This window comes from Apium graveolens, chromosome 6 (assembly GCF_009905375.1).
Source record: "Apium graveolens cultivar Ventura chromosome 6, ASM990537v1, whole genome shotgun sequence".
Classification (NCBI taxonomy): Eukaryota; Viridiplantae; Streptophyta; class Magnoliopsida; order Apiales; family Apiaceae; genus Apium; species Apium graveolens.
In genome coordinates this window covers 207,775,673-207,798,837 of record NC_133652.1, presented here as the reverse complement: position 1 = coordinate 207,798,837, position 23,165 = coordinate 207,775,673, and the positions used below count along the sequence as shown (strand labels likewise).

The 23,165-nt window shown below is 39.8% G+C and overlaps 1 protein-coding gene across 1 annotated transcript; it reads right to left on the bottom strand.

Moving 5' to 3' along the window:
• Positions 1 to 21,488: 21,488 nt before the first annotated feature.
• Positions 21,489 to 22,772, bottom strand: LOC141665704 (uncharacterized). Its single transcript, XM_074471691.1, has 3 exons — positions 22,642 to 22,772; positions 22,514 to 22,541; positions 21,489 to 21,953 (listed from the first exon to the last, which is right to left on the bottom strand). The coding sequence occupies exons 1-3, from the start codon at positions 22,770 to 22,772 to the stop codon at positions 21,489 to 21,491; spliced, it is 624 nt and encodes a 207-aa protein (XP_074327792.1).
• Between the last annotated feature and the right edge of the window lie 393 nt (positions 22,773 to 23,165).

Here is a 23,165-nt window from a genome sequence, read left to right as displayed (position 1 = left end):
TTCTGGGATTTTCCCTAATTTTCTGGGATTTTTCAGATTTCCAGCCCTTTTTCGACCAGGATCCTAGTCGAAATTTCAACCTGGATCCTAGTCGAAAATAGGGGTCAGCCTTGTCATCCTGGTCGAAGGATTTCGACTAGGATTCACGACCTGGATTTGGACCAGGATCCTAGTCGAAATTTCGACCTGGATCTAGGTCGTCAATTCCCCACTTTTAGCTTCTGATCCTGAACCCATCGACTAGGATTTCGACCAGGATCCTAGTCGAAATTTCGACCTGAATCCTGGTCGAAAATTCTTTGATTTTCTTGATTCCTGGTCGAAGGATTTCGACTAGGATCCACGACCTGGATTTCGACCAGGATCCTAGTCGAAATTCGACCTGGGTTTTTATTCTTTATTCCTGAAAGATGCTTGGCTAATTCGACCTCATTCCTGGTCAAAATTTTGACTTCAATTTAATCCTATTTTTTCCGTTGTTTTCGTGAGCCTAGTCGAAAAATTTCGGGCAGGGATGACGACCTGGATTTCGACCTGGATCCTGGTCTTTTTTGCCCGTTATTTTCGGGTGCCTGCCTGAAAGTTTTCGAGTAGGATTCACGACCTAGATTTTGACCTGAATTCTGGTCTTTATTACCCGTTATTTTCGGGTGTCTGCTCGAAAGATTTCGGGCAGGATTCACGACCTGGATCTCGACCTGGATTCTGGTCTTTTTCTAGCCTTCTCCATTGGTCCTTACATTTTTTAGGGCTAAAATTGAATTTTCTAAATCCTAATTGGATTTGGGCCTGGCTTTTTCTATTGGGCTTTTCAAATATTACTGGGCCTCCTTATTGGGCTTTTCAAATATTACTGGGCCTCTTTATTGGGCTTTTCAAATATTTCTGGGCCTCTTTATTGGGCTTTACCAAATATTACTGGGCTTAATACACCCTGTTTAGAATGCTCTAGAATTCCTAGGAATATTCTAGAATATTCCTTTTTCTGGGCTTTTCCTTATGGGCTTTTGTTCTCAATGGGCTTTTCGTCCCTTCAACTTCCTTTTCCTCTTATATAAAGGAATGAGGAAAGGCTATTACTCCTCACTTTCTCATTTCTTAGTTTTCTTCTTTATCTTCCTGCTAAGATTCTCAGAGAAATAACAGCAAGTCGGAGCTCAAAGCCTTTTTCAGGAGCGCTTCTTCAGGTAAGATTCCTCCCTTTGCTTTTCGTGTCTATTTTTCCATTGTGTGCCATTTTAAGATAGCCTATTTACGTGCCCCTTACTTTTTTCAGATGGCTGACAAAAGAATGACTCGCTTGGCCAAGATGAACGTGGCTAGAAAGTCCAACGATTTTCCTATTCGATCGAGGTATACTTCCTTAATCGACATGATCAACACTCGAGGGGACGAGTATCCGTCTAATGCACATCTGGACGCGCACGATCATATTAGTGCTTTACGGGATCCCAAGGAGCTGGAAAAGTTGAGCAGCTGCTTCAAAATCAAGGAGCCTTTTAAGCTGGTTCTTGCGGGTCCGGCCGACAGGGCCTGTCAGTGGAAGAAGGATGCGCTATGCGTCTATAGGGATACTCTAAGGGCAGGTATTAGACTCCCTTTTCATCCATTCATTCCTTTGATACTGGCTGATGTGGGCATCAGCCCTTATCAACTTCCCCCTAATTCCTGGAGGTTGATTCCGTGCTATCTGTCGTAATGCGCCAAGCACAACGTCCCCACATCTGTTGCTGTCTTCAGGAAGATTTTTCAGTTCAAAAATAGCCCTGATAAAAGTCCGGGTTGGGTTTCTATCAACCAGCGCCCCACTATCCCCCATATCGTGAATGGGAAGTCCATCCCTGACAACAACTTGGGTGGAAGAAAGATTTTTTGTTTGTTATTTGGGAAGGTGGAGATTGGGGCTCCCTGTTTCGATCATCCTTTGGGCTGGCCGTGGACGGGAGCCCAAATGACATAACTTTGTCTGAGGAGGAGGCTAGAGGTTTCAACCTCCTTACGCAAGACAACGGTACTTCCCATTCTTGGGACCTTATCCGGGAGACCGTCCTAGTAGAACGCGGCCTTTCTCCCGTTAATAAGAAAAGTAAGTTCCCTTTCTTACCTCATTTATTTCCTGCACTTTTATTTCATTGGTTTTCAACTGACTTTGTTTGTTGCAGTGGCTGAGAAGATTGAGGAGGCTACCAAGCCGAAGGACCTGGAGACAACCAGGATGAAGAGGGCCGGGAAGATCTTTAAAGACCCTCGACTGGGTGACCGCTTCCCCGAGTTCCTTCTTCAGGCAACGGAGCCAGATGAGGAAGGCCCCAGCCAAGTTCTGCGCACCAAGCAGAGGCCAGGGGCCTATTTTCAACCTGCTTGGGGGATCCGGGGCAAGGACTCAATTGTGGGCAGCACGGCGCTGTCCAAGGAATGGTCTAAGCATTCCATCTCCCCGGTGGATTATCAAGATTTTGTCCTTCAACAGGACTTAGAGGGGAATGAGCTATTTGGAGCCCAGGCTCTGGCGACGGTACGTCCTTTACTTATGCCCTTCGTACTTATCTTTCCATGTTTCTTTTCTAAACTTTCGATGTTTCTCTTGCAGGCTAACGCCCATTTCCAAGGGGCAATTCACCAAGCTAAGGCTTGGAAGGTTGGCCTGGAAGATGCCAACAAGAAGTTGGAGGAGGCCAACCAAAAAATAGAGGCCCTTGAAGCTCAACTGGCCTCTTCCACTTCTGACCTGGAGACGGCCCGGGCCGAAAATGTCATTCTGAAGGCGCAGAAGGACAAAGCCTTTGATGGCTGGATGGACACCCAAGAATTCAAGGACTTGATGGTGGAGCATGATGCCCTTCTTCACCCAGTTAGCTATAAAGAGGGCTGGGATGCTGCTGTGGAGGCCATCCAGGATGAGTTTCCAGAGGTCCTTGAGCAGTCCCCCTTTCCTTGCCCTGTGCGGGTTCCAGAGCTTGGAGGTGTTACTGAGAAGCTTGCTGTTATGATCAAGGACGGAGAGGAGGAAGATTCTTCCGAAGAGGAGTTTGAGCCTGTCGCTAAGAAGGCCAGGGTGGAAGAGCCTCCAAAAGTAGTGCCTCAACAGCCAGCATCTCCTGCAGAGGGAACTTCTACAGGGACTTCGGAGGGGACAACCGAGACGTCCGAAGGAACGACTGAGACTTCCGAGGAGACTTCGGATAGTGGTTCTGAGGAATCTCAGCCTTCCAAGGCCTAACTTTTTGTATATCTTCTTTTTGAACTTTATTCATATCTAAACTTGTTACCCTTCGGGGTTATATTTCATATGTTGCTTTTCTTGCCTCTTTCTGTTTTAACTTTACAATCTTAATACGCATTTGAATTTTAAACATCCTTAGATAGAAATAATTTCAAACTCTTTAATATGAAGTCTGGTTTTCCAAAACCTTACACAGCATGGGTTCGACCCTAATCAACAATAACTAGACAATGTAAATTCTACTGGAATATAAAATCCTACGCAAGCAAAGCTTCAAGGTGCTTTTAAACCTACTTGTCACAATGACAAGTGAGAATCGTACTTCGCCTATCTTACACGTAGTAAACCTTCAGGTTTTGTGCGTGCCAGGTCCTCGGGACTTCAAAACCTTCCATAGTTTCCAGCTTGTAGGTTCCTCTACCCTGAACGCTCTTGACTCTGTACGGCCCTTCCCAATTCGGGGCAAGCTTCCCTTTCTGTCCGACACCAGAAGCCTCTATTTTTCTCAAGACTAGGTCACCTTGTTTGAAAAACCTCTCTTTAACCCTTAGGTTGTAGTAGAATGAAGCCTTTTTCTGATATTCTACTATCTTTGCATGTGCTTTATCTCGCACTTCATCGATTAAATCCAGGGCTAACCTCTGCCCTTCCTCATTTTCTTCTACATTGAAAGCCTGAATCCTTGGAGAGGAATGTGATATCTCTACTGGAACTACTGCTTCTGCCCCATATGCCAACATGAAGGGAGTTGCTCCTGTCGTGACTCTACAGGTAGTCCTGTAGGCCCATAATATTGGAAGTATCTCATCCACCCAATTATTTCTTGACTTCTCGATCCTCTTCTTTAGTCCATCCAGGATTATCCGATTTGCTACCTCTGCTTGCCCATTGGCTTGCGGGTGAGCCACAGAGGTGAATCGTAACTCAATTTCATTTTCTTCACAATACTTCTTGAATTCCTCATTGTTGAATTGTGTTCCATTGTCAGTGACGAGGATACGGGGAATTCCATATCGGCACATAATGTTTTCCCACAGGAATTGTGCAACCTGCTTAGTTGTGATTTTGGCCAAGGGTTTGGCTTCGATCCACTTGGTGAAATAATCAATGGCTACAATCAGAAATTTCCTTTGTGCCGTGGCCATAGGAAAAGGCCCTAGAATATCCATCCCCCACATGGCAAAGGGAATAGGCGAGTTGATAGAGGTCAGCATCTCGGGGGGTTGTCTAACAACTGGTGCATGCTTCTGACAGCGATCACACTTCTTCACATATTCTTTGGCATCAGCCATCATTTCTGGCCAATAGAAGCCTAAACGGGTTATCTTATGAGCCAAGGCCCTGCCCCCCAAGTGTTGTCCACAAATACCTTCATGCACTTCCTCAAGAGCCAAGCGTGTCTCGTCGGGCCTAAGACACCTCAAGTAAGGAACCACGAAAGATCTCTTATACAGAATTCCATCTATCAAGGAGTACCTTAGTGCTCGAATAGTTAACTTCCGTGCCTCAGTTGTATCGCTTGGCAACCAACCGGTCTGAATGTGAGCCTTGATGGGATCAATCCATGACGTCCCCAAGCCTATGGGAGCCACAAGCTTAACATCTATGCTTCGTGTCTTCAAAACACGGAAGTACACACTTCCTGAACTTTCTTCAATCTCAGATGAAGCAAACTTTGATAGCGCATCTGCTTTAGCATTTTCTTCCTTTGGAATGTGTTCAACATGGCATTCATTAAATTGGGTCATCACAGCCCTTACTAGGCGAACATACTTAGCCATCGTATCATCCCTTGCCTCAAATTCTCCCTTTACCTGGGATATGATCAGCTTCGAGTCTCCACGGACCTTTAAGTTTTTGACTCTAAGTATCCCAGCTAGACCAAGGCCAGCTATCAGGGCTTCATACTCTGCCTCATTGTTTGTGGTTGGAAAGTCTAGCTTCATAGCATACTCAATTAAGAACCCATCAGGGCTTTGCAAAACCAATCCTGCTCCACTGGAGTTCGTTTTTGATGCCCCATCAAAATAGAGAACCCAATATTCTTTATCATCCTTCTCTTTGCCCCCATCATCGACTCCCTTGTCTTGAGGTATGGCATCTTCCTGCCCCCCGGCTTCTTGGTTGGGTATGGTACATTCCACCACGAAGTCAGCTAGTGCCTGGGCTTTTATTGCCGTGCGTGGCTTATACTTGAGATCGAACTCTCCCAGCTCTATTGCCCACTTAATCAATCTCCCACTTGCGTTGGGACTGTGAATGATATTTCTCAGGGGCTGATTTGTTAGCACCTCAATCTGGTGAGCCTGAAAATAAGGACGCAGTTTTCTCGAAGCCATTACCAAGGCTAAAGCGAATTTCTCAATAGCTGAATAATTCAACTCAGCACCATGCAAAATTTTGCTGACATAGTATACTGGTTTCTGGACTTTCAATTCCTCCTTAACCAACACCGCGCTCAAGGCGCTCTCTGAAACAGCCAAGTACAAGAATAAAATTTCACTCAGAACTGGCTTGGCCAACAACGGGGCCTGGGCCATATACTTCTTTAACTCTTCAAATGCCTTCTGGTTTTCCTCACTCCATACAAAGTCTTTGATGCTCTTTAGCGATTTGAAGAATGACAAACACTTGTCCCCCGACTTGGAGATGAATCGTCCTAGCGCAGCAACCCTTCCTGTAAGCTTCTGAACATCCTTAACAGTTTTTGGTGGTTCCATGTCCAGGATCGCCTTTATTTTATCCGGGTTAGCCTCAATTGCCCTCTTTGAGACCATCAGTCCCAAGAATTTTCCAGATCCTACTCCGAAAGCACACTTCGTAGGATTCAACATCATCTTGTGGTACCTCAGGATCTCAAAAGCTTCCCTTAAATGGGCTATATGATCAGTCTTTACTAGACTCTTGACTAACATGTCATCAACATAGACTTCCATAGTCTTACCAATAAGATCCTTAAAAATTCTATTCACTAACCTTCGATAGGTGGCTCCTGCATTCTTGAGACCAAACGCCATAACAAGATAACAATAAACACCAAAGTCAGTGATAAATGATACCTTTGGAATGCCATCCTTATACATTTTGATCTGGTTGTATCCGCTAAATCCATCCATGAAACTCAGCATCTTATGTCCAGCAGTGGCATCAATCAAAGTATCAATTCTAGGCAGCGGAAAACAGTCTTTGGGGCATGCATCATTCAGATCAGTGAAGTCTATACACATCATCCACTTTCCATTAGCCTTCTTCACCATTACAGGGTTTGCTAACCACTCCGGAAATTGAATCTCCTCAATAAAACCAGCCTCTAAGAGCTTGTCTACTTCCTGTTTTATAGCCTCTTGTCTTTCCGGGGTAAAATTTCTTTTCTTTTGTTTCACTGTCTTCCGGCTTGGATCCACGTTTAGCTTGTGAGTAATTAACTCCGGGTCTATGCCTGGCATATCAGCTGCTGACCATGCAAAAACATCACCATTTTCTTGTAAAAATTTCACTAACTTCCCTCTAAGGGGCTCCTCTAATGTGGCTCCAATGAAAGTCATCCTCTCAGGATTCTCGGGGTCTAAAGGAACCGAAACCAATTCTTCTGCTGGCCTTTCTCTATTCTCATCATTTTCTCGAACATCCGTATCTTCAATAGGAAGAACCTGCCCCCCGACTCCATCTGCCCTCAAAGAGGCCACATAACAGCTTCTAGCCATTTTTTGATCTCCTCTCTCTTCTCCAATCCCGTTTCGGGTGGGAAACTTCATGACTGAATGGTAGGAAGAGGGGACTGCCTTGAAGGCATGTATCCCTGTTCTCCCCATGATAGCATTATAAGTTGAACTAGCCTTTACCACCACGAAATCCAGCATCTGCGTTGCTTGCCTTGGTTCCGTACCTATGGTGGTTGGCAATTTGATTATCCCTTCCACAGGACATTCTACTCCAGCAAATCCATATATCGGCATGTCGGTTGGTGTCAACTGGGAGTCGTTATACCCCATTCTTAGAAAGGTGTCGTGGAGCAAGATATCCACAGAAGCACCATTATCCACAAGGACCCTCTTAACCGGGCTATTTCCTATTATCGGTGTTATGACCAGCGGGTCATCATGGGGAAACTTCACACCCTCTAGGTCGGAATCATCAAAAGCCAATGTTACTTCTGTCCTGGCCCTCTTCGGGGCTTCTCCAACAATATGCATAACCTCCCTAGTATATGCCTTTCTGGAATTTTTGGACAATCCAGCAGCAGTTGGACCTCCAAAGATCGTGTTTATCACTGGCCCTCGAGGGCGTCGCGGTCCTCCAAAAATTGCATTTATAACCGGCCCTCTAGGTTGGGGATTCCGTCCCTGATCGTCTTGGTCCCTCCTACGATCTTCAAAGTTCTTCCTTCCATTATTATTTTTGTCCCCTCCATCTCCAGTATACTTGTTTAATCTTCCTTTTCGAATCAAAAACTCAATTTCATCTTTTAATTGCCTACACTCATCGGTGTCATGGCCAACATCTTTGTTAAACCTGCAATACTTGCCCTTATCTAGCTTGGCGGGATCAGCCTTCAAGGGCTTAGGCCAGCGAATATCTCTGTCTTTCTCAATCTCCATCAAAATCTGACTTCTGGGAGCATTCAGCTTAGCGTATTCAGTGAACTTTTGCCCAGGTCCTCCCTTCTTGGGGGTTGAATCAGGGTTTTGTTCGGTTCTAGGATATTTGTCCTTTGCAATATATTCTAAATCAGCTTTCCGTTTCTTGCCTCCAGTGGGCTCATTACTTACTACGGTCTTCCTCATACTTTCTTCAACCTTGATATACTTCCCTGCCCTCTCTTGGAGCTGCAACATGCTCTCAGGGGGTCGTTTGGCCAAAGACATCTTGAAAAACTCATCCCTAGTTCCTTGTTGCAGTGCTATCATGGCTACCTTATCATCAAGGTCTGTGACTTTTAAAGCCTCCTTTGTAAAACGATTCAGGTAATCTCTCAAGGATTCCGTAGCTCCCTGCACAAGACTCATAAGAGATGCTGAACTTTTCTCATGGACTCTTCCACTGATGAATTGCTTAATAAAAGCCTGACTTAATTCTTTGAACGATCCAATAGAATTTGGGGGCAGGCGACTGTACCATCTTTGAGCCATACCCGACAGGGTTTGAGGGAAGGCCCGACACTTTATAGCATCATTCACGGGTTGTAGCAGCAGTGCATTAGAGAATGTCCTAACATGATTAGCGGGGTCTCCCGTGCCATCATAGGCTTTGATAGTGGGCATCTTGAATTTCCTTGAGATATGGGCATTCATTATCTCTTCTGTGAAGGGTGGAGTTGGATCATCAGGATCTCCAAGGGGAAGGAGATTGCTTGGATCAGTTCTTGGGACAGCAGCCCTTCTTCTTACCGGACCATCCAGGTCTATGACAGGAGGAGGATTTCTCCCCCTAGGAGGTATCTGGGGTCTGGTGGCCTGGTGAGCCTCCAAATCACGCCTCAGCCTTTGGATTTCATCCTCATGAGCCCTGATCCTTTCCTGCACTTCTTGGGGATTCGCCCCTGGGGTGCTTTGGGGGCGTTGCCTTCCATCGGCCATTGGCTCTTTTCCAGGACGCCTCCTTCTCGGGGCCACTTCATCATCCGAAGATTCGGAGTCTCTCTCAGTGTAAGGACCAGAAAATTCCCGATCCTCAGGAATAGGACCCAAACCTCGTATATAGGGGGGTGACTACCCTCGTGCTTCGCCTCGCCCAACATATCCGCTTCCTCCAACCTCAGGGCGAAGGGGCATCCCATAAGGGGGGTTAGTAGTAACAACAGTTGAATATTCATACCCGACAGGTCGAGAATTCACAGGTATATGTACTTGTTGAACTTGAGGATTCGTACCTTGAATAATCGAGGGAGTTGTCCCTTGTGGCTGAGGTTGAGTTCCCCCTATCTGGGCATCCCCCTGAGTAGATGCATAAGTCGAATGGGGCGGAACCTCCACGGTTGACGAAATCACCTGAGTTGTCCCTGATGGTGTTCCTTCCTCCAGAGCTCCAATTGTTCTCCGTGTTCTCGCCATGGTTGTTGTTGTGAAGATTCCCACAAACGGCGCCAAATGTTATGGATAAAAAACTAAGGTTATTATTTGCTGTATTTATTACTAATATTCGGGAGCTCATGGCCTTTAATGGCTGCTCTCGTGTTTCGTGGCTTGATCTGCCTTTACGAGATGCCTACGTATCTCTGTGAATTAGAGAATCAAGCCAAAAAACGTAGTTCTTATTTGTGGGGTGAGGCCCCTTATATAGATGTTGGGAGCCCTTGAATTGGACTTGGTATAGGAGACTTGGTGGGCAAGTCTCATAATTAGAATGGACTTTGGAGTCCTAGATAGTAGGAAACTGATTCCTTATCCTTTTAGGTCCCCTTGAGGCTAATCTCTAAGGATTTATATCCTTATCGGGACTCTTCTCAACATCTGATTTTTCCCTTATTAATTAATTACGAAATTAATTAATAATCAGGGCTTTTGGGCCTTTTTTATTCCATCAGGCCTAATCTGGTCCATCAAGCTTAACCTTTCTGGTCTAAGTATCGTATATCTTTTTATTGGGCCAAGCAGTCCACAGCTTGTACAATTAATGCAGTATTTAATTACACAATCATAATTTATTTATCCCTATCAATGATAATACTTCAGATTTGGATTCTTTTTCTTTACCATCTCATATGGTGTTTTCCATGCTTGTTAATGAGTGTTGTATTCTGAGTAAAACAAGCAGTCTGCACAGCTTCAGCCCAAAAGTAGGTTGGTAACTTTGCTTCATCAAGCATAGTTCGTGCAGCTTCAATAAGAGTTCTATTCTTTCTTTCAACAACTCCATTTTGCTGTGGAGTTCCAGGAGCAGAAGATTCCTGCTTGATTCCATGGTCTTTGCAGAACTCTTCCATGATCAAATTCTTGAACTCAGTGCCATTATCACTTCTTATGATCTTCACAGAATCTTTGACCAATTTATCCAGTTGCTTGACATGATCAATCAAAATAGATGCAGTTTCACTTTTTGTGTGCAAGAAATACACCCATGTGTACCTGGTGAACTCATCCACTATGACCATAGCATATTTTTTCTTTGCAATAGACATGACATTCACTGGACCAAATAGATCAACATGTTGTAGGTGATAAGGCTCAAGAATTGATGATCCAGTCTTGCTCTTGAAAGAAGATTTTCTATGTTTTGCCTTCTGACATGAATCACACAGGCCATCAGGAGCAAATACTGATTTTGGCAGTCCTCTAACAAGATCTTTCTTGACTAGTTCATTTATATTGTTGAAATTTAAATGAGAGAGTTTCTTATGCCAATTCCAGCTTTCTTCAATTGATGCTCTACTTAACAGACAGATTGCAGAACCATTAGTACTTGTTGAAAGCTTGGCTTCATAAATGTTACCATGCCTGTATCCTTTCAGAACAACTTTGTCTATAGATTTGCTTACAACTTCAGAGTGTTCTTCAAAGAAATCCACATGATAACCTCTGTCACATATTTGACTAACACTCAGCAGATTGTGTTTAAGTCCTGAGACCAGAGCTACTTTTTCAATGATGACATTCCCCAGATTGATATTGCCATATCCCAAGGTTTTTCCCATGTTGCCATCTCCATAAGAAACACTTGGGCTAGCTTTCTTCACAAAGTCTGATAGCAGGGCTTTATTTCCAGTCATATGTCCTGAACATCCACTGTCCAGAACTAGGATGTTTTTCTTGTTGCCCTGCAATCACAAAGACCACTAGTGATTAGTTTTAAGGACCCAGACTTGCTTGGATCCTTTGGCCTTATTAAGTTTGTTAACATTAGCAGCGGATTTAGCATCAGAGTTTATATTAACATTTTTCTTATCAGCATTTACACTATCAGACTTTGTATCAGAACTAACACTAGAAGGAACAATGCTAACTTTTTTTAAAGAAGGTTTTATTTGATAATAATCATAGTACAAACTATGATATTCCTTACAAGTATAAATGGAATGCCATACACTACCACAATGAAAACAAGGATTTTATGGCCTATATCTAACAAACTGACTCTTAACTCTTGACTTGGAAGGTAAGGAGTTTATGTTCTTATTTTTCCTGCAAAAAGAAGCCAGATGGTTAGAATTTCCACAGTTATGACATGTTTTTCTAGAAGCATTAGGAACAGGCTTATAATTATTACTTTTATTCACACCTTCCTTTCCATTCCTATTTTTCCTAGGTGGCTTTACCTTGTTTACATTTTTAACATCTTTCAGCTTATGCTTAAGCTGCTTCTTTGTCATTAAACCTATGTTTACTTCAGTTGGCTTACCCTGTTTTAGTTTGTCAGAAGTTAATTTCTCTTTAACTCCTGATTTATCATTATCAGACTTTACAGCTACAAACTTAACAGGATTTACCTTTGGCTTTTGTTTAACAACTATAGGCTCAACCTCTATAGTTCCCTTATCATTCTTATCATCTCCATAACCTAAGCCTTCTTTCCAGTTTCCACTACTTAACAAATTCTGAGTTGTTCTGCCAGAGTTAGTCCAAGTCCTGATTATCTCTCTTTCCTTTTCTAACTTAGTTTTTAGAGATTCATTCATTTTAAGTACTTCATCCCTAACATAGAAAGCATCATCTCTATCTTTTTGAGTTTGATGGAACATGACTAACTCTTTTTCTAAATAATCATTCCTCTTTTTATAAGCAAGATTTTCAGAAGTTAATCTTTTACATGTTAAAGCTTGATCTCTATAACTAATGAACATGGTTTTAAGATATCTTCTCAACTCATTAATATCATCAGTATGAAAGGCATAAGTAGTTTGAGGTACCTTTAACTCAGCAGCATCAGAACTGCTATCAGCATTTACCATCAAGGCATAGTTCTCCTCACTTTCAAAATCTGAAGTATCTGTCCAGCTTTTCTTCTTTGTAACAAGAGCCTTGCCTTTGTCACTCTTCACTTTCTTGCAATCAGGAGATATGTGACATTTCTCACCACAGTTGTAGCATTTGACATTTGAGTAATCTCCTTTATCAGACTTTCCTCCTTTGCCTTCATATTTTCTAGAAACTCTTCTTATCAGAACTTGCACCTTTCTTGGAAAACTTCCTTCCCTTCCTGAATTTTCTGTATGCAATCCTTGTGATTCCTTTCACCATAAGAGCACACAGCTTCATCATCTCTTCATCAGCATCCATCTCAGGCAAGTTTTCAGTTTCCGAGTCATCATCACTATTAGAACTTGATGACTCAGTATCCGACTTTGTGATGAGAGCTTTTCCCTTGCCTTTCCTTGAGGTAGCTGCTTTGGGAGATTCCTCCTCAGCCTTAAGAGCAACTGTCCTTAACTTTCCTCCTTTCCTCTTGCTTCTTTGTTCCATCTCAAGTTCATGAGTCTTGAGCATCCCATAAATTTCATCAAGAGTTGTTTCTTCAAGATTATAGTTGTCTCTTATAGTTGTGGCCTTCAAATCCCAACTTTCAGGAAGAGCTAATAGGAATTTAAGATTTGAATCTTCAAGATCATATTCCTTGTCAACTAGTGACAAATCATTCAAGAGTTTGACAAATCTGTCATATAAGCAAGTTAATGACTCATCAGACTTTGAGTCAAAGTGCTCATACTCTTGAGTGAGTATAGTCTTCCTATTTTTCTTAATTGAATCAGTTCCTTGGCATCTTGTCTCCAAGGCTTCCCATATCTCCTTTACAGTCTTGCAGTTAATTACCTTATTTGACATGACATTATCAATGGCACTATGCAGCAAGTGTTGTACCTTAACATCCTTAGCAATTGAAGAGATATCTTCAGCAGTGTAATCACTCTTCTCCTTTGGTACAGACTTTGCTGGTTCACCTGCAACTGCAACAGCGAGTTTGGTTGGCTTGGTTGGAGTTTCTACTTCAGACATGATTATTTTTGGATCTTAAACTATTTGTGTGTTAATAGACCTGCTCTGATACCACTTGTTAGGTCACACACACTGTAGAAGGGGGTTAAATACAGTGTTTATCACAATCAAGTCGAATTAAAGAACACAAGTAACAGAAAACAAGCTTTATTAAACTCTGTTACAATATGTTACTGTCCTCTCTCAGTGATGAACAACTTATCAGGAGAGCTGCTAGGGTTATAATGAATATTATTCTCGATAATGATAACACATATAGTGTAAACCCTATGTCTGTGCTTATATACTACACAGTTACAAGATAATCGCTAATTGATATGGAATATAATTCTGCTTCCTAAAATATATTAACTAGTTATCTTTTCTTCCAAGTATTCTATTCTTCATAGAATTCCTTCTTCATGCATATCTCTTCTTGCGTTTGTCTTGATCTTCTTTTCTTTCAATCAGCCGCCTTCCTTATCTGAAAGTCTCCTTAAGTCATGATATTATCTCCTGATAAATATCTCCTGATAACTTAAGTTCTGACAACTTAAGTTCTGACTTCAGTATAAGTGCTGATTTCCAGTTAAGTACGGATTTGTCCTGTTTAAGTAAGATCTGAAAACTAAACACAAATCAAATTAGACATGTCATTATCAAATATATCTAACAAAGACCCAAGTGCATTGCTGGTATTAAGTAATATGCATTAGAAAAGCAAAAAAAATTCTTGGTGACTATTCACATTCTATGATTACTGGAGAAATACTCTGATAACAGCATAAATTCTGATAAGCAGTCGTGACTCACTTACACTGAGAAGCCACTGTAAAAAGGAATTTCAAAAGATGTATAAAATGAGCACAAACAGTTGAGGTGGACTCTTGCATAAATTCTTTCTATAGTAGACATCATGACTGATGACAGATTTTAAGCATTTTTCTCAGTTATGCCTTATTTCTAAGATGTACTGAAGTTTATCAGACTTTAAATTTATCTGATATTTTGCTAAATGCACACACACTTTCACTCCATATGAATGATGAAAATTACTGTGGTGATTAAGTTGTTGTTGACAAACAGTTAAGTGTCATTTGCATAAATTCTGAGGACAAGTTCTGATGATTAAACTCTGAAGAAAACAAGTCAGTATTTGTATGAAGCATTACAGAAAAAGATATTCACTTTTTAAGTACAGAAGCCATGTTCTGATGACTGTTAACATCTGATATAAGTTAAGTTCTGATATTAAATCCTGATGGAATCCTTGATGCTTACATGGCATTATTCTTTACTTGACTTATTTGTGGTAAAATCTAAAACAGTCATATTTAAATCAGAATATATTGGGGTAAGATAAAAATATTCATAATCATTTTGGGTTAGTGATAAACGTGTATGTCTTAAAAAACTGCATTTGTACGGTAATTATTGCCTATTTTATGTGCCCATTAACTCCTGCTCTAACCGTTTATTGATTGTTCACACGTTTCCAGGTGTAAAGTGTATCCCATGCTTCAAATATATAAATGTTAAGTGGAAAGAGTATATATATGGGAGTTAAAAGATTTTCTAATCTTTTACTTACTTTTCTATTCTTAATCTCTTTTATTCTCTCTCTTTCTAATATTCTCTGAAGCATTTTCTTTCAGGAATTTTAACAAACACTTTGCAAACACTCTCTTTCTCACCTAATTTCTTACAGAGATGGCACCAAAAGACGTGATTTTCAATGGAGCTAACCTTGGCTACAGTACGCCAAGCACTGCAGTTGCCTGAAAACAGAGCCTATACAACTGTTGAGGAACCCATTCTTCAAAATATGATGGCCAGTCTGGGGTATGAAAAGACATTGGCAAAGCTGGGTTAATTGAAGAGACCTTACATAAGGAGGGAATGGAGTTTCTTCTTTGACTACATCACCAAGGCTTTTTCCAACAAATGTTCTAACTTCGATGCAATCCCTATATTCAGTCAATAAATCGGGTATGGTCTCATTAATCAAACTGATTTTGATTATGCAAGTGATGTTTTAGGTTTCATTGGGGATAGGATGACAGAAGATAAGAATACTGTCTATTTTGCTAGATTATGTCAGCTTATTTATAGTTTTTGTTGTGATGATAAGCCCCAATCAGCTAGTGAATTAATTCCATCATTCAGACTAGCTAAAAGAGCTTTTAATGACTTATTATCTACTGATAATAAGAAGGTTGTGTTAAGACCCCTCCGAGTTCCTTTATCTATCAAACATGCCTTACTAACTTATGATCCAGTTAAATACACTGCACTATATCCTGATGTCCAACCATCAGAACCTCAACCGTCAGCACCTACCACCTCTACACAAACACCTCAAACTTCTCAACCATCAGCACAAACAACTAGACCTTCATCTTCCAAACCTTCTCAGAGGACAAAGCCTGTTCCTCAACATCCACAAAAGAGAAGGAAGATGATTCTTAGAGATGAGCCTGAGAGTGAAGAGGAAACAACTGAAGCACGGGTTCATGCATCTGAACCTGTGATAAATGAAGCTGAGAATGTTACTTCTCAGAACAAAACAGCAGCTCAAAGTTCTAATACTTTGAAAAGAAAGAAATCTGTAAGTTCTGTTGCTGCTGAAGCAACTCCTTCATTGGCAAGGAGATTGAAGAAATTGAAGGCTAGGAGGTATTTGGCTAAGGCTCCATCAGAAGATACTGAAGAAGCTGAGGAAGGGGATCAGGAATCTCTGTTCTCACAAGAACCAATTATCATTGAAGCCCTTCCAGCTCAAGCCAAAGACACTGCAAATGATACAGTTGTTACCCCTCTTGTCTCTCCTATTAAAGCTGCAAATGATGCTAAAGAACAAACTAAAAATTCTGAAATAGATATTAATAATTTGAATATACCTGAAGTTCTTTATCTGGAAGCTCCATCTACATCAAAGACACCAGCTTTGGAGATAAATTCTGATCCTCATAAATTAGATGATGATATTCTTGAATCTCCAGCTGCTTCACACACTATTGAGCTATCAGAACAGCATGAGTCTTTCTTAAATTCTGATGACAGTGTTTCTGCTGAGCATCCAGTTCCTATTCTGGGCAAGGAAGAATTGGTGAAGAAATTTGTTGAAAAGGAAGCACCTATTCCTTGGGAGGATACTCACAGAGGTGTTGAGTGGACCAAGAAGTGGAATGAATCAGATTTTATTCCATGTTCTAAAGTTCTGACAGAGCATATTGCAAAAGTTGATGAGTTGCTCACAAATGCTGATTTTAAGACACAACTCAAGATCACAGCTCTGTCTACAAAACAACTTCAAGGTCTACATACTTCTACTCTTGAGAAGGTTGATACACTAAAGGAACATGCTGATATGATAGATCTACAGCTTAAGCTTGACAAGAATAGATATATCAGGCCTACTCTTGAGAAAATTGAAGCCATTGAGAAGATTCAAGAGAAACAACAGGCCCAAATTGATGAGGTCCTGGCTAACCAAGTTTCTCGGAAAGCTCAATTAGAAGAAATCCAATCTTCAGTTGAACTTCTTCTTTCTCTCTTACTTCCTGATGATGCCAAAAGGGGGAGAAGGTAGTTAAGTCCAAATGCTCACCTACTTATGAACTGAAGAAAAAGGATGATAAAGGGGATGACCAAGGAAACTCTGAAAAGAGCAGAGGTCAAAGAAAAGTTCAAGGAAAATCTTCTATTCAGAACAAGTCAAGTTCTGATGCTGTGAATGCTCAAAGACTGAAGTCAAGTGCTGATAAACAAAGTCTGATGTCAAGTTCTGATATTCTGATTCAGTCAGAATCTGAAGACTCTCAGAAGTTTTTGCAAACTCTGAAGTTAAAGGGGAAGCAGACTACTGTTTATTACAAAGATCCTAAAATCCAGTCAATTGATGAGGAGATAGTAAGAAGATTATTTCTGAAACACAATCTAGGAATGGATTTAGAAACTCTCAAGGAGGAAGAAGCTAGATTTGCTGCTGAGAAGAAAAATTTTAAGTCTAAAGCTTCTGATGCAAAGAAACCTCCAAGGCCTAAGGAAAAAGGCACCGTGATCAAGGAAAAGTCAAATTCTGAAACTTCAAAGTTCAAGACTAGATCACAAACTGAGAGTGATCCCAAAGCCAAAGGGAAAGGAAAAGTTGATGAACCAACTAAGCCACTTGACTTGAAAACTTCTCAAGATCTGATGAAACCAGTGTGCAAAATGGTTCAAGTAACTGATGATAATCTTGTTGAAGATGAAACTGTTCAAATTCTGAAAAGAAGAAAGATAATTGAAGAATCTAAAACAGCCTCTGACACTGCTCAAGTTATTGTTCAGAATAAAGGACAGCAAGGTACAGAAGAAACAGTAAATTCTGATCAAGCTATCAAGAGATCAACTACTGACAATGCTCAAGTTGATTTGAATAAAATGACAATTGCTGATAAGAAGAAGCTGTTATGGAAGAAAGCTACTCCAGTTGAACCAAAATCCAATCTCATGATTAATCAACTCGCTACATTTGGGTTGAGAGCCAAGCAACCTAGATATAGAGCTGGATTAGGTTCTAACGAAGAGAAGATTCGAACATGAGTAGAGGTTACTCTAAGAGATCCTTTCATGTTGACAGACAAACCATATGAACAAATTAAATAAAGGCACCTTGACAAGGTGTTGTCTGCTCAAATTGTGATAGATTCTCATGACAAAGAGAATCTAAAAGAGAAATTGATCTTATTTCTCAATGATGGAAGGACTTATAGACTAGCTCATACTGATGTACTAAAGAAGTCTGTCAGAGAGCTTCAACATATTCACTATCTTCTAGAAGTAAAATATGATGTTACAGGAAGATGGTCAGGAAACATTTTGAAGGCTATAAGAGATCTATTCAGAATCTCTGGTACAAAGACTTCTCATTACAATCCAATGATTACTGAAGGTGATGGAAGAGAAATTCCTATGCTGGAGAATTCTGATAAGGTGGAAGTTATTCTGAAAGGAAGATGCTTATGTTATAATGAAAACTCTTCACATCCTAAAGTTATCAGACTTGGTGATGGACTTGAAAGAACATCCATTCAAGCTCTCAGAACAGCCATTTATCAAATTGGTGATAGTAAATAAGAAGAACTGATGTAGGTCAAAGCACAGTTAGCTGAAGTTCTGAGGAAAGCTGAAGATAATCTGATAAATGATTTTGTTAAGAATCATTATGGATTCAGATTGATTCAGTGATGTTGGTAAAGCTGGATGTTTTGTAAGTTGTAGTTAATAGTCTTATTAAACTCTTATTGCATTTGAACCTAAATGTTTTTGACATCATCAAATCTATTAACTTGTACATTCTTACATAATTTACAAGTTGGGGGAGATTGTTGTATATATTTGAGATGTCATGTCTAATATGTTTCATGTTTAGTTTTCAGATCTTAACAAACAGGAAATATCAGTTCTTACTGGAATCAGGACTTACTGGAAGTCAGGACTTTAGGATATCAGGACTTACATTATCAGAATATAATATCAGAAGATGGATATCAGAACTTAAGTACTGGAGGACTAACATTTAAGGAAGGAAGCTGATTTACAGGAAAGAAGATCGAGACTAATACAGAAGAAGATATGCATGGAAAGAGTTAGAGGACTAGAAGAATTGTATAAGATATCTGATTGATATATTTTAGGAGATAGAATTATATTCCATATCAATTAGAAGTTATCTTGTAATTGTGTGTCTATATAAACACAGACATAGGTTTACACTATATGTGTTACGATCATCGAGAAGATCATACATTATAACCTAGCAGCTCTCATGATATTTGTTCATCACTGAGAGAGAACAGTTCCATTATAACAGAGTTTATTATATCAAATACATCTGTTTTCTGTTACTTGTGTTCTAAATCGATTTGATTGTATTCTACACTGTATTCAACCCCCTTCTACAGTGTTGTGTGACCTAACAATTACTTTGGTTATTCGATTAAAGTTCTGACTTATAGATATTTTATTATTTATTAAAAGAATATTATTTTTGAATATTAATTTAAGGATTTATTTTAATTATCTTAGTTAATTATATCCTTTAATCAATGATTATTTGAGGAATATTATTTGAATATTCTTTCTATACTTTCAAATGAGTTTAATAAATGATTTAATTTATTTAAATCATTATTTTCCTAAAACTTTTTTCGAAAAATGTTTTCAAACTATACCAAATGATTTAAAAAGTATAGAGCAGATCTCAAACCTGTTTTCAAATTTGAATCTTTCATTTCAAGAAGGATTTAAATTCTCGCTCAAAATAGAAGGGATCCGGCTCAGTGTTGTATTTTATTTTTGCAACATGGTTGCTGAATTAATAAAGAAAGTTTTGATACTTGCCCATATTCGGGAAGTAGTTGATTATATAATATTATACCTATCAACGAGCTATTATACACTCGGGGAATGTCGATTAATTTCGGATTCCAATTACAAGGATAGGATTCTTCAAGAAACTGGAATGGTCTGGCACCTTGTGTGCTAGAGTGAGTGTAAGAGGCTGCGGGGTAGTCCATCAAAGCGTAGGAGGCGGTCGGACAGTCCATCATATCTCCCTCATGTGGCCAGGGAGATGACTCAATGGAATTCATCCTTCTACTAGTAGAGAATTATAGAGAGTGGTACATTGCCTGATCAACAAAGGTATCACTTTATTCCAGTGGTTTCCTTCTTCTAAATGTATTTGAACAAAACCTTGCGTCTACTTTCACACAGGGGTTCGTAAGAGTTTCTTTTCAAACAAATGAGTTTTATATAAGTCTTTCCTTGTATCTTCATCGATATATGATGAACTGTTGAAGCTGATTTTCTTCAACAACTGTGGTTTTCAAGTGAGTTTTATGAGATAAATATATATAAGTATTTTTATGTATCTTGTAACTTCATCTTTTAAACTTATATATAATATATGATCATCTTATGCATGATAGATTTCAAAAAATTATCTATTAAGATATTTTGCTTTATCAATCACTATATATTATCTTGCAAGCGGTAATGCTCACTCTTGCTTCATTTCTTCATCACACAACAATAGTTAGGAAGGATGGCCAGACTCAAGCATACCCAGCGCAAGAGCGTGGGAAGCATCCCGCATCTACCCGCTGATATCTTAGCCACCATTGCTGCAGAGGTAGATCTATCTGTAGTTTAGGTCTTCAGCTTTTGAGAATCAAATTATGTATAATTAGAACTTGTGTTGGATAATGGCAAAGAAGTGTAAACTTATTAAGTAATTATTTTGGGTTTGTAATAAATTTTAACTTATGGATTTCAACGACTTGTACTTATTTCAATTTCATCTCTTAAACTATAACGTGTTGTGGTGTGTGTTATTGTGGGGTCACAGCATTCAATATTTATATTAATTTAAGTTAAGTGATATTAATGGAAAGAAAGACCGTGACGACCCGGATCCCCGACCCCGGATCTGGGGGTGTTACAATAACATCAAACTCTCCTAACTTAAAAGGTATTAAGTTGGAATGAAAATGATGTCCTCCTATCTCAATATCATATCTCAGACACACCTGCTCTATGAAAACTTTGTTCTTATTGGCTAATTCTATCATTAAAGATTTATCTAATAGTTCAACTTCACAATGTAGTTTATTAACAAAATATTTAGAAATAAATGACCTTGTAGCTCCAGAATATATTAAAAATTTAGCATCAATCGAACTTTACTGGAAGCGTACCTGCAATCACATCATAGCTCTGGACAGCATCCTTCATAGATATGTTGAATGTCCTTGCTTTAGGTTGAGTTGGTGGTCCTTCAATCTTGGGCACACCCTGAGATGGAGCACTCACGATCTTGGGTTGTTACCTGCTACACCTTGTGTTGGGCAATTTCTGAAGATATGCATTGGTTTCCCATATTTAAAGCATGTAGTACTCGATTTCGGAATTACAGTCTAATATGGGCATTCAGTAGAGAAATGTCCTTTCCTATTGTACTTAAAACATACCACGCCTATTTTACAATTTCCAAAATGCTTTCTGCCATATTTCCTGCAGTAGGGTACTGGAAAAGAATTGAACCCTTGCTGAGTTTGATTTCTAAACTGATTATTCTAACCTCCATTCCCAGCTGGTGGTCTTCTAAATCCCAAACTCCTATTCTGCCGAAACTCTAGCCCTCTATTAAAATCGCCCTGAAATTTACTGTGTTGTTGTCCTCCTCCTGAGGTTTCTATCTTTCATTTCTTTCTGTTCTTGCCTCTCTGAGACGTATCACTTCCACTTTATAACACCATTGCTTTCTGAACCACTGCCATATATGAAGTCAATTCAAACATATCCACCATATTCTAAATCCAAGATTTTAACCCTTGTTGAAACCTATTTGCTCTCTTCTCATCTGTATCAACTTGATCCGGAACAAACCTTTCCAACTCTGTAAATTTGGCCTCATAATCCGCGACACTCGGATTATCTTGTGTCAAACTCAAAAACTTAATTTTCATCTGATTTTTCATATGCCTTGGGAAATATTTCTGTAAAAATAACTCTATAAACCTCTCCCAAGTCACAAACTCATCTCTTTGCAGTTCTCGCTTAGACTCCCACCAATAGTTTGCTTCACCCTTTAGAAAGTAACTGGAAAATTTAGTCTTCTGCTCAATCCCTACTCCAACTAAATCAAAAGCATTCTCAATCTCTTTAAGCCATGCATTGGCTTTCACTGGATCAATACTTCCCTTAAACTCGGGTGGATTTACAGATTGAAAATTCTTAAAAGTCAGCGCGGGTGGAGCTACTGGTTGCTGTTGCTGCTGTTACGTAAGATGCAACACTTGCTGCTGCATTAATCCCAACATTTGGATAACAGCGGGATCCGAACGACTCTCCATAAGACATCCTCCTGACTTATTATTCTTCTTTGGACCCATTTTTCAGGAAATAAAATAAGAAATTCTTATAATATGCTAAGTAGGTTGTAATTATATTGTAATTTATTAACATGACTAAAAAAATTCATGCATAAAATCCTTTTATCCATATTATAAATTTACCGACGTTTTTATTACATGCTGCATAATTGCTATATCATCGTGCTCAAAATCTCAGAGAATGATAAAAAAAGAAAAGAAAGGAAATGGGCCACTACTAAAAAATGCTCAAATGAACAATAATCTGGATGTAAATAGCAATAATTTGAATAAACATCTAGATAATTAAACTGAATTATACCATATTTTAATCTAGTGAACCTGGATAATAAGAAAGTAAATTATTTCTAAATAACTTAAGAAAGAAAGGAAATAAAATAAAACTGATACAAAAAACAGGGATTGTTGTACAAACCAAAATATATAAATAATAGTACTAGTACAAGCGTCAAAAGCGCTTTCTCAACTGATCTGATATAAAGCTCAAAAACATACTACTGACTAATAAGAAAGACAGAAAAGGGAATAAACTATACTACTAAGACATCCCAACTCTGCCAAACTATCCCACCTGCCGTTGGCAGAACCCTTGCATCCATACTGCATCTCTATATCACTGGCTCTTACCACCATACACAATAAAATAGGAGAACGGACACCCTCCACACTATACTGGGTCCCTCGTCTCAAAAACCAACTCATCACTAGTCATCTAGCCACGCGGCTCATGCACCGTGCATAACTATTTGAGGATCCAACTCACCAATCGGGTAACCCTCCGGGCCTCCGCATCCCACACACTAGTGGATGGGAGCCCTGCCAACTTTTGTCTAGCTATCTGCTCGATAGCTCAACTATGGACTGAACCTCTAAACCCGAAACACCTAACGTCATGGTTGTCACCTGTTCCATCTCATGCATAGCCTGACCCATCCCGACATTCTGGCCTCTAAAAAATTCTTGCTCTCGCCCTATGGCTGCATACACATGGTATGGAACTACACTGGGATTCGCTGCTGCTGGGGCCCATGAAGTGAGTGAAGCTGCGGATGGTGTGAGGCTCTACCTCTGGAGATGCCTAGTCCTGGTATGGAT